Source organism: Zeus faber, assembly GCF_960531495.2.
Source record: "Zeus faber genome assembly, chromosome: 22".
Lineage (NCBI taxonomy): Eukaryota > Metazoa > Chordata > Actinopteri > Zeiformes > Zeidae > Zeus > Zeus faber.
The window spans coordinates 18489144-18501892 of NC_137209.1; the positions used below are offsets into that span (position 1 = coordinate 18489144).

General features: G+C 47.5%; 1 protein-coding gene across 2 annotated transcripts in view; it reads right to left on the bottom strand.

The window, feature by feature from the left end:
* Positions 1 to 356: 356 nt before the first annotated feature.
* The window catches only part of clcn3 (chloride channel 3), a gene marked incomplete at its 3' end in the record, with an annotated part of 33964 nt that continues 21571 nt past the window's right edge, over positions 357 to 12749 (bottom strand). The window contains exons 8-14 of one of the 2 annotated variants that reach the window (XM_080023105.1): positions 12093 to 12345; positions 10837 to 11129; positions 9803 to 9989; positions 7175 to 7573; positions 5712 to 5928; positions 4219 to 4294; positions 357 to 533 (exon numbers count right to left, since the gene is read on the bottom strand). In XM_080023105.1, the coding sequence (XP_079879231.1) occupies positions 357 to 533; positions 4219 to 4294; positions 5712 to 5928; positions 7175 to 7573; positions 9803 to 9989; positions 10837 to 11129; positions 12093 to 12345 (1602 nt within the window). The remainder of the gene's footprint in view (positions 534 to 4218; positions 4295 to 5711; positions 5929 to 7174; positions 7574 to 9802; positions 9990 to 10836; positions 11130 to 12092; positions 12346 to 12749) is intronic. The other variant, XM_080023104.1, reaches the window with a different exon arrangement.

Here is a 12749-nt window from a genome sequence, read left to right on the forward strand (position 1 = left end):
GGTGGAGGGAAATGGGGGCGCGTGTGCACGTGTGCAGACAGTTAACATCATGCTCGTAAGTGTGAGTGCAAAAAGCTAAGACCGCCTGTGTTCAGGTGTGTGTGTGTGTGTGTGTGTGTGTGTGTGTGTGTGTGTGTGTGAGAGCGCGCGCGCGCGACCCCGTGACCTCCATGCGTTTCGAGTCTTTTTTCTCTCCCAAGTCGTTTGTTCCTCTCACGACCAGCAGGGGGAGCTGCTGCCACAGCAGTCACAGTGTTTGATGGGTGTGTGTGTGTGTGTGTGTGTGTGTGTGTGTGTGTGTGTGTGTGTGTGTGTGTGTGGGGGGGGGGGGGGGGGGGGGGGTCTGCAGAGGGATGTCAGAGATTGGCACTGCCCAAAAGTCGCACCTCCTCCCCCTCCCCCTCCTCCTCCCCCCCGGCCCAGCCGTCCTGGAAGCAGCGCACTAGTTGAACATGATGGAGGCGGGGTCTTGGTTCGCCATCTGAGCCATGTGACGCAGGATGTCTTTCTTTGTGATGATGCCAAGGAGCCGTCTGCAGGGAGAGGCAGGGAGAGGGAGAGACGAGAGAGGGAGGGGGAGGAGAGGAGGCAGAGAGGAAGGGGTGAGTGAGCGAGGGGGGAGTGACAGCGAGGGAGGAGAGAGGCCGGAGAGATATGGGATGACGGGAGGGGGGGGGGAGAGGGAGGCAGAGAGAGGAAGGAAAGAGAGAGAGAGGCAGAGGTAGAAAGAGAGTGAAAAAGTGAGGGAGGGAAGACGAGAGAGAGAGAAGGAGGAGGGGAAGGAAGGAGGGATGTGGAAAAAGGGGGAGAAACAAACAGAGTGAGTCAGCGCTGCTGCTTCTGGGACGCAGGAGTGACGGTGACGTCGTCTTTCTGTTGGCCAACATGGCCGCACGGTTTGGTTCAGGAGCCGAAAATTCTGTGTCCAAATAATAATAAATAATAATAATAATAATATTAAAATATGCTGCTCGTCACCAGGCGGAGTGACCCATGAGCAGATGCATGAACTCATCTGCATTTCAGCAATAATACAAGTCATTTAAGGTGAATTTTAACCCAAAGTATACTCCAGTTCTTTGGGGAATGTCGCCCGAGCTAGGCTAGGTGATCCCATCCGCAGCCTTGCGCCGATGCTAACCCAGTTAGCATGCAGCCCGTCGCTATCTCAGGCGCTGGACGCCCGGGGAGGAAATTGGTATCGACCTCCTCGTCTGAATCTTGAGAAATCTAAGAGTGACAAAAACAACAGCGCCCACCACCCCGAACAAACTGGAGTATCCCTCGGGGGCAACGTATTAACCGCCCCCAGCAAAACCACGCCAACAAAAACACGCGTCTCAGCCCGAACGGGAGGCGGCGGGGGGTAAAAGGTGGTTGGTAACCGGAGGGAGAGCAGCGAGGAAACGTAGGCAGGTCAAAAAACGGCGCCCAGTCGCGCACTCATCCCGAGCGCACTCCGCTTCAGTGCAGGGAGAAGCTCCCCCCCCCAAAAAAAAGGAGGACACGTCGCCATCACGGGAGCTCGATTCAGCGGCAACGTCGTCGCGGCCGGTCCGGGGTTTCTTTGGCCTGCGCAGTCTCACGGCGCAGGGCCACACATGTCGACGCGACACCCGGGGGGGGGCGTTTGTAGGAGGCGTCCGTTTTTCTTTTATCCCCGTTTTGACGGCACCGAGACCTCACGGGAGTCGCCGTTTTTTCTTGTTTGTTTTTTTTCGTGAGCCCCGTGATGGTTCTGCTCCACCTTCCGCTCTCCAGGCGCAGGACACCTACCTCATCAGCTGCAGGAAACCTCCCTGGGTCCGCCGGCTTTTTATTTAGAAAAAAAAATAATGGTTTTTTTCATTGCAGGTATTCTTGATTATTATTATTATTATTTTTTTTTTTAAAGCACCCGGGAAAGGGAGGCTGTTTCAGCGGCACCACGTGAGCCGAGGACGGGACGGTGGAATGTGCAAAACGATGCAAACGGACTTGACAACAGAAGCGGCGGGAAAAGCCCGCGGGGCCGAGCGGTGCTGTTCAACTCAGCCGCACGCAGCGCCGCGGCACCGGGGGCTGAAGGAAGGAGAAACTAGTCGACAGAAGGAGATGAAACAAGAGGAGAACTGGGTCCAACGAGCTCCGTCCTCACACTGAAGTGGATTTTGGAGATTGCGCTCGCTCTCGTTGTCTCTCAAAACCGGGAGCAAAGGGGTGGGAACCCTCCGGCCTGCGGGCCTATTAGGGCCACCCGGTCGGCAACGCCCCTGCGCAGGGGTTATGTTTTTTTTTGGTTTCGGAACGGGGACGACCTTTGAACCCAGGTCGGGGTGAGTAGAGCAGAGAGGGAGGGCGGAGATCAGGGCTGGAGCTACTCCGCGGACCAACGACTGGGTCTCGTAAAGGAAACTTGGCTTCAGCCGCGCAGGAAACAACCGTCGAGCGCCAAGATACTTTAGGGACACCGGGGCGTGGCTCAGATCGAGCTCAGCGTTGATTTGGATCAGAACCTCGATGGTGGCGGAGGAGAGGGGTGAGTCGGCGGAGTAACGTTAGGATTAGGTTAGGGTCAAAGAGGAGGGAGCTAAGGATAGCGTTCTACAGGTACAGGCGGTCGAGGGTGTCGGCACCACCGCACGCGGACGGGCGAGGTCGCTACGGCAACCACGAGCACCAATCAGCACAAGACGATCACTCCAACACAAGGCTCATCACCACTACAGGGCTCACTGATCGGAGGAGGGGGGGGGGGGGAATCAACTAACGACATCATCCCACAACACCACCCACCCAGCCCCACCCACCCCATCACCCATTCAGCCGTTTAAAAAATAAAATAAAACAATAAAAATCACAAAATAAACAGAGTCCGCTTCCCCGAGGCGGTTTAGCTACTCGCCGAGCGGCCGTTACGGACGATGTCGCTACGAGCCGGGCCTGACGTCGTCAATCTGTGGAGACTGGAAGCGACGGGAAGAGGGTTTCAAAACAAAACAAAAGAGGAGGGGCAGTTAATGGAGGTAAAAAAAAAAAAAAAAAAAAAAATTTTTTATATATATATATATATATATATATATATATATATATATATATATATATATATATATATATATATATATATATATATATATACACTACATTTTTTGTAAAAAAAAAACAACAAAAAAAAACCAAACAAACAAAAAAAAAAGCATAAATTAGTGTGTGAAAGAGGGGTGGAGGGGGTGGGGAAACACAAGCGCAACAGGCACCTTCACATGACCGCAGTAGTGTAGGGTCATTATGGGATGGGCTATATCTATTAGATCTACACACGAGGCCGGACTGACATCTCGCTGTGACACATGCACGCTGTTCAGGGGGAGGGGGCGGGGAAGGAGGAAGCTAAACGAGGACGCTTTGCAAAGCCGCGGGCGAGGACGCCACAGGACGACAGTTCCCTCGCTGTCCAAAGAACTGTCAGGGGTGTAATACATTTTATTTATTTTTTTTTTTTAAATAAAAGAAATAAGAAAATATTCGATTCTTGTGTCTTTGTGTGTGAATGGTAACGTAGCGTTGATTATTATTGCCCGCGACTTACTTCGGAAGACGCGCATTTACGCAAGAGGCGAAAGCGGGCGGGACATTAAAAAACGGAAACAACTGTTTAATATGAACAAGTACAGGATGTCTGCGGGCACCAGAAGGTGCTGATGACGTTCTGATGACACCTGGGGCAGATTTGTGGACAAATCATCTCGCCGTCGTTCCATGAAGTACTGCATATCGTCGACCGTGCAGGTAAGTGCCGTGTATTTGGAGCAGAGTGGTAAGTACCAGGTAAGTTTAAACCAGATGATTCGATGAAGGGCTAATTAATCGTCATCAATCAAAATGTTGGACCATGTAACATATCCTAAAACCTGAATATTTTTGTTGTTTTATTTATTTATTTATAAATCAAATCGAAACGCATCACATGACGGCGGCCACGGAAGCCTATCGAGAAAGAGCCGCCTGCTAGAAACGCAGAGGTTGGGGGAAAAAAACACGCCCGGGTAGAAGTAAATCCAACACCAAACCATCCCAAAACCAGATGAGACCTCAAAGTGAGCGACAGAGGAAGCGGAAAGAGAGCGGCTCCTCGTCGAGCTGGGAACTGTCTTCATGCGTCCCTCCTAAGAGGCGGAGCCTAAGAGACAGGCGTGAGGGGGGGGAGTCATGGGAGGAAGGGGGGGCGTGGCTAATCACCAGGGGCTCCGCGTGCTGCTTGAGCTCCTCCAGATGTTCTAATATATTCTTCTTAGTGATGATGCCCAACACAATCCTGCAACACACGCCCGTTACTAAGCAACGGCCAAGTACGAAAAAACAAAACAAAAAACAAAAATAGAAACAAACACAAACAAAACAGAAAGAGACAAAAAAGACAGCAGCACAAAGCATACAGGACAGGCAGAACTTAAAACACTGAGAAATTAAAAATAACACAAAATAACAGCAACAGAGGGTCAATGTTAAAAGGACATGGTCATTTAACTTTACAAAATAATACAAATTATATTGAATTTAAATGATCAATCACTAGCTGATTAACAGTGCTATAAGGTTTAGGTAAAAAAAAAACAAAAGAAAAAAAAAAAAAACAAATGATCTAAAACTTGAGATCAATGTAATGGAACCAAGCAATTATTTTGAATAAGCTAGCAAGGTCAGTGATCATTGTGTATATATACGGTGGACGTTTAAATTAAAATAAATGTGGGATGAAAGAACAATGCAACACAAGTAAAATAAAAATATATTCAATTAATAGTAATCTGGACCGCTGCTATCCCAGTCTCGTACCCCTGCACGGCTTCCATGACGGTGTCATGGAAAATCCTGCGATGCCTAAAGTCAGTCCCTCCGGGAAATTACGATCGCAATAATTTATGTAAAAATAACGTAAAAGTAATGAAAATTCGTCCAATCATTTTGCCAAAATTGCTGCGACTTTTTCGCATTAAAAGGCCAAAACCGACAGATCGCAGAATGCTGCCGGTAATGTCGCTGAGCGCTGTGTTACCGGCAACACATTGAGTTTATTTGGGGTTTACTGTATGTTGAATTAAATGTTTATTTTATACATTCATTCATGGAAACCAAGCAAAAGCAGTATTTTCTTTTTTTTTGTCACTTTGAGTGCATGCGCATATTTTCAGTTGTTTCTGTGATATGCAGAAGGTGCATGATCATAGGAAGAACAACTTTTTTCTTCTTTGATTTGCCATTTTACTCCTACAAGCTTACTGCCACAAAACAAAATAACCCCCCCCCCCCCATATAAGAGCTCTGTAAATAGCATCGCATGTTTTGCGAAAAGCCGCTCGGAATTCAAGCAGCAATCACAAAAAAATAAAAATAAATAAATAAATAAATAAAATCGAAAATTCTCTTGATTCGCAAAATACCGGAGGGAGTTTCGAGCCTGAGCCGATCTTGAACTCCCATTCAAGGTTCACCTAAAACGGCAAAATGACTTGGCGTGCGGCTGAATCTCAGGATGGAGGTGAGCAGCGCAGCGGGAGGCCAGGCGGTTAGAGCCGGTTTTTCAGGACATGGGTTCCGCGTTAGTCTGACGGAGGAAGGGGAGAGCACCAGCCCTGAGCTGGAGGGGAGGGAGGGTGGGGGTGAGGGGTGTTGGCGATCATCTCCCTCCCATCGCGTCCTGCGGAGGGGAAGGAGGGCGGTGTTCTACTCACCCGTTGTGGGTGACCAGGCACTGGCGCAGGCCCAGCTTGCGGAAGATGTCCACCACGATCTCCATGGGCGTGTGGTCGGTGACGGTGAAGGGGCTCATGTCCAGGATGGAGCGCAGCTTGAGCGGGCGGGGGCTGTCGGCCGGCAGGGTGGGGGCGTGCTGTGTGAAGTACACCCTGGAGGTCAGCAGGATGCCCTCCTGCTTGCGACGGGCGTTCTCTGGCGGAGCGATGGGGAGGGAGAGCGGGAGAGGTAGAGTGTGAGCCCGGCGAGTTTTGTTGGGGGAGAAACACTGAGACGCAGCCATGCGAGAGAAGGAGCCTTTACGTCCAAAGTTTAAAAGTACTTGGGTTGTTTTTTTTGAGAGAGAAAGATATAGATCGATTGAGATCAAAAACGGAGAGATAAAGGGAGGGATCTGGTTAGATATAGCAGGAAATAGAGAGATAGATAACGATACAGAGATTAGATGATGTAGATATGTACACATAGAGATAGATATATAGACAGACAGACGGATAGAGAGAGAGAGAGAGAGAGAGAGAGAGAGAGAGAGAGGGAGAGAGAGAGAGAGAGAGAGAGAGAGAGGGAGGGACAAATGTAGCTTTGGTTCTGAGCCACCTCTGCCACCGAGTCCTGCCTCACGGTGCCTCTGTGGAAGGAAATCACTCCGTGTGGTAGTGCCCCACAACAAGGTTTCATCTGAAGGGACTTCCATTTAAACACACACACACACACACACACACACACACACACACACACACACACACACACACACACACACACACACACACACACACACACACACACACACACACACACACACACACACACCTGGAGCTGCAAGCGAATTCCAAGTGCGAGGACACATACACGGAAGATGTTTTTGACTGTTTTCCATTCCTACAGTTTGCGTGCTACGACTGGCTCCAGTGCTGCGAAATATGGAGGGACACAACACCGCACCAAACACCGGGTTGGATGCGACAGAATGCGTTTATTTACAAAAAGGGCAAAAGACATAAAATACCAAAGGAAAAGCCCTGCCGGCGTCAAGCAGGTAAGACCACGCACGCACACACAGTTTGCCACCACTACAGACAGATGGGGTCTAGAAGACCTTCTTCCATTGCTCCATGGTCCAGTTCTGACATTAACGTGCCTTTGTAGGTGCTTTCAGAGGTGGACAGGGGTCAGCATGGACACTCTGACCGCTCTGTGGCTGCACAGCCCCATACGCAGAAAGCTGTGATGCACTGTGTGTTCTGACACCTTTCTATTTTTTCCCAACAGAAACTCTGGTATCGTTGAGCCGAACATTCCGCAACTTTCTGCAACATCCGGTAGATTTCGGTTTTTCCACAAATTCTTGCTCCAAATGTAGATCGATATGGATCAAGCTTATATATTATTAATAATAATAATAATAATAATAACAACAAACAGCAGAGAGCGTGGTACGTACCGATGGCGATGGTGATGTCCCTGCGCAGGGCGAAGCCGACCAGCCGCTGTGACTCCTTGGATACGATGACGGGGAAGCCGTTGTAGCTGGTGTCGTTGATGACGCACTGCAGCTCCTGCACCGTCAGGTCGTCCTGCGTCAGCACGGCCAGCGGCGGGTCGCTGCGCCGCGGCCGCATCACCTCCCGCGCCAGCGTGGTGTGCGTGAACTCCTCCTTGGCGTCCAGGAATGGGTAGCCGTTGAGTCGGATGTGCGCCTCGTAGATGCCCTCGCGGCCGAAGGCGTCGCCCACCCACTTGCTGGTCATGACGGCGGCCATGAGCGGCACGATGTACTCCAGGCCGCCCGTCAGCTCGAACACAATGACCACCAGCGACACCGTCATGCGCGTCACCCCGCCTGCCATTCCAAGACAAAGAGCAGAAAAAAGAGTTGATTCCACCAAGCACATTTTCACATGTGGGGAATAAAGACAATTAGCATAAAAAAGTTTCACAGGCCAAAAAGTTAAAAAATTAAAATGATAAAATAGAATATAATAAAAATAAAACAAATATACACAGATGGCCAAAAGACACAGAACAGAAAGCCAGCTTTACACTGAATCCGAAAACACATGAACGGTGTCGGATTCGCCGCAGCATCGATTCTCTCAAAGATTCCACCTTTTTTTTGTTTCCAAAACTCACCTTTTCCATTTTCAATGAAGGAAACAACGCTAAAAACACCCTTTATACAGTGTTTGAAATAAACTCCAAAAATGTTATATGTATACACTGTGTGTGTGTGTGTGTGTGTGTGTGTGTGTGTGTGTGTGTGTGTGTGTGTGTGTGTGTGTGTGTGTGTGTATATATATATATATATATATATATATATATATATATATATATATTTTTTTTTATATATATTTTTTTTACACACAAATTCATAAAATAGCAGATTTAATAACGCTCAATATTGCAACATTCATCCATTCATCCGTTGAGAGGTCAACTGAGAATGACCAAACTGGCTGGAGCTGACGGAGAGACCATGACGGGCTCCACTTGAACAGAACGCAGAGGCTGCAGCGGACACTGGCTCCCCAAAACTGGAAAAACGTAAGCCGGGTCTGATGAATCACCATTTCTGGTGCACAGACGGTAGGCTCGGAATTTGGCGACAACAGCATCAATCCATGGACCCAACCTGCCTCGTGTCAGGCAGGCTGGTGGCGGTGACGTAATGGGGTGGGGAGGAGTTTTTTTGGCCACATTTTGGGTCCGTTCATATCGATCAATCATCATTTGCCGCAGCCTATTTGAGTGTTGCTGCCGATCGGAGGCTACTTCCAGCTTGATAATGCACCGGGACGATGGGTTCAGCGTTGTAGAACGGGAGACTGGCAGCATCCACGTGCAGCCGATCATAATCTGCAGGAACTGCGTGAGGCAATCGAGTCAACATGGAAACTCAAAGGAATGCCTCCAACGTCTCGTGGAATCCATGCCGAGAAGAATCAAGGTCAAACCCAGTACAGGGTAGACATGTGAGCGAGTCCCTACTAATCAAAGTCCGAAGTCCTTTTTCTTTGGGAAAGTCAAGTCACAGGTCAAGTGGAGTTGAGTCCTTATATAAGTCAAGTCAAGTCCCAAGTCAAGTCACTGTTTTTCCCCAAGATACTAGTCTTACCTGCAGTATCCACTCTTTATAAAGATAAAAGACAAGGTATTAGTACCTGTCTAATAATAATATTATTGGCCAATCTAACCAACCTGTTCAAAAAGTATGACAATGACTAGAATTTGTGTCATGACATTTCACCTCATCTACGTAAGACCGTATGTACGTGACAAATAACCTCTTGAATCTCGAATTATTGGTATCCAGTGAAATAAAACAAATATCTTTATAAAAGCTCATTTATTTTCTGAATTTCTTCTCAATCAAAAAATATCGCTTGTTTGACTAGTGTTCAAATTCATCTTTAATTTGAATTTTTTTAATGGAGAATTGTTTTAATTTATGTTTAATTTTAACTTTTTACAGAGAATTCTCAACTGGCAACCCTGACAACGCCATTCCCAGTGTGTGCTGGCGCCGGGCAACGTCACACTGACAACATTGAACATTTTAATATTTTATATTGAATATAATATTTCAACCGAAAACCTAAAACGAACACAAAGAAGTCATCGAAGTCATCGTGTCTCAAGTCAAGTCACGAGTCTTTAACTCCCGAGTCCAAGTCGAGTCTCAAGTCATTTATTTTCTGTCAAGTCATCAAAACTGTGACTCCAGTGCACATCTCTGGTGTAGTGTTCCTAAAAAAGTGCTCAGTGAGCGTAACCTGCAGTTTAAATTAGGTTCCAACAACGCCGCTTAGCAGTTGCTTAGCAACCGCAACAGTTGAACATTTTCGACGCATCCTGGAGCCCCGGTCTAATATGGAAATTGGGCGCTGCACAGAGGTGGCGCTGATCGCAGAGGGTCACCACTTCCTGCGAGCGGAATCCACCCCTCCATAGAAACAAACCCATTTTTTTCCAGTTTTTGTTCTTGCCGTTTGTCGAATTCGCCGTCAGGCTGGCTCGACTCCGCAAAAACGGCTCTCTACAAGGAGTCGTCCCGGCCTCCCGGCGGACTCACCCAGGCAGGCGGCGGCTCCCACCATGGCGTAGAGACCGGGCGTGATGCAGTCGACCCCCACCTCGCACCACTCCTTGAACAGGAACCAGTCGTGGTGGTAGTACGCCAGCTGCTCCACGGCGATGCCAACGATACGCCCCGCAATGGCCCCGATGGCCATGCTGGGGATGAACAAGCCCGACGGCACCTGAGAACGGGGAGGGGGGGAGGGTGGTATTGAATCGTGGGTAATTTTTGGGTCAACCCCCTTCCCAGCACCGTTGATTGAAACGACCGTCGCCATACCACAGCGACTCAGTTCAATGACGATGCAATTCCACAGAATAATAAAAACAGATCGGTCTCAGAGTCCTACATTCTGGAGTTGAGAATCATCATCCAAACCAAAAAATATATTTTTTTAAATATAATTTCTAAACAATGTACTGGAAGGTACAAGGCACTTATCATTAAGATTCTGATGAACAAAAGCAAACAAATACACTAAACAGATACAATAAAAAAAACAAAAAGAAAAAACAAAGCTGATCCCATCTGCAGCCTTACAGTCAGCATGCATAAATCAAGTGTCTTTTTTAACTCGGGCTGGATTTAGAAATAAAATAAGTAAAGAAAATATTAAAACAAATTAAAACAGTAAATAAATAAAAAATAAACCTGATGCGATCGAATTCCCTTATTTCAATATCCGAATCAACTTGAAAACTGTAATAGCGATAATTTGTTTGGAAGGTTTGCAAGCATTTTCAGCCCCAAACAAAAAAAGGATTGAAATACCAAATTTTTGAATTTGTTCCTTGAAATTGCATAGAGTATAACTGAAAATTCGGTAGCAGTTTCTCACGATGGATAAAACGTAAATATCGAGTATCGAATCGCGACCCTCTCGCATCGAAACAGAATCGAAATTGTGAGATCCCGCCCAACACCCGGTGACCATCTTAAAAAAAACCCAGACCGGCAGAACCCAATTCGAGAGCCGAGAGTGAAGCACCGTCCGAGGCGAGACGCCGCCCACAGACGCCAGGATTCACCTTGAGCCCGAAGGTGAAGATGGTCATGATGATCTTGAAGATGAGCGCCAGGCAGAGCTGCCACATGGCGGCGTAGACCCCCGGCCCGGCGGGCCTGTTGGGGGTCTCGTTGAAGGCCTTGCTGCCGTTCATCTGGCTGCGGTAGCGGCAGAGCTGCGACGACTCCAGCGGGCCGCAGTCGGTGAACAGCTCCTTGATCAGCTCGCTGGTGTTCTGCCGCGTGTACGGGTTGGGGAAGGCCACCACCGCCGTGACGGCCGCCACCAGGATCACCTCCAGCACCGGGTACTTCCCTGAGCCGCAGGAAAAGGTTTGTCAGAGCCGTGCGTGCGTGAGTATTTGTGAGAAGTAGTTCAATTGCACTACTTCTCACAAATACTGTACCAGTACTGAGATATTACGTCTACTATAATGGATAAAACTATTCATTATTATTTATACCCAATATACCAATAATTTATCCTGTGCATAGAACCGCGTCTTGGATATTTTGATATATTTGGCACTTTTTGTTCTGTATATTTTTGGACTATTTGTGTATATTTGGCTATTTTTATATTATTATCCTAATTTTTTTTACTTCCCAAACTGGCAAGCTGTTGGCAACAAAAAGCTAATAAAAAAAAGATAATGCTTATCAGTCAGTCTTTCGATTCAGTTATCTTGTTTCAATTTCTGATTCGATTTGAAATTTGTAATATTACTACTTCAATTCCGCTTCAATTAAATACCACCGTCTTCACAAATATATCGGGTCAATTGGTAAATTTTGGTAAGCGGAAAAGTTGGTGGCCATTTTATGTAGAGAATTTGATATATGTATTAACATTTTATAATGTAGGACTGTCAACGTTAACTTGTTATTAATGCCATGTTGTAATATCACATTTCATGTAAACAGGCTTTTTGGCTCAAAGGAATAGGAGAACGACAGCGGCTTGTTTATGGTGAAAATGCCATTAAATCCATTTTCACAGAGGTTACGTTGTGTTTTATTCTCAATAATCAAAGCATAGTATGGCTATAACTCAGTGAACCGCTTTTTAAATAGAAACCTCTTTAGGGTCAAATTTGAGTAAAATGTAATTAATTGCACCAATGTCATTATTATTTCAATCATTAGACAGATCTGATAAAATGTGATTTTATCGCCAGAGAAACACATCATGAACCATCTCATCAATATCAAATCGAAATAGAATCCAATCGTAGAACCGTCAATTTTTTATTTTTTTATGTATTTTCTAAATACTTGCCGAAGCGCGTGGACTTGCGCCGCCGGCACCAGGCGATGTTGGCCCTGATGAAGAAGGCCCCCCAGAGGCCCCCGAACACGCCCAGCAGGATGAAGGGCAGTAGCTCGAACAGGTACCAGGGCGTGTGGTACTCCACGTAGAACAGCACCAGGCGGCTGTTCCCGAAGGGGTTGATGGAGCGCAGCACGAAGGCGGCCACCAGCGCGGCGAAGAAGGAGCGCCACAGCGTCTTCAGGGGGAAGTAGTAGCTCACCTGCAAGGGGGGCGTGGCCGAGGCAAGAGCTTCAAAACCAAGTGAGAGGGCTGCGAAGCTTCCCTGCGCCGCGTCCAAGTCGCGCTCGTTATAGCAGCCTGGTTTACGCTTCTGCGCCGGTCCAGGCAAACACCGCCACTGAGCGACGCAGTGAGGGGGGTTCTGGGCAGGCGTAGGGCGCACGGGAGCCTCCGCGACGCGTCAAACGAGCCGATTGGCTGAACTGTCCGTCCAAACGGAAAACCGAAACGTAGCAGGTAGAGGATCCAAAGCGGATTTTTATTTGCGAATCCATATTTTTTTATTACGAAGTTTTCAAATAAAGTTTGGGGGAAAAACAAACATGTTTCTTCCGTTTCTGTACATTGTCCTGCACTAAATGTGACACTGCCCCCCAGTGGAAA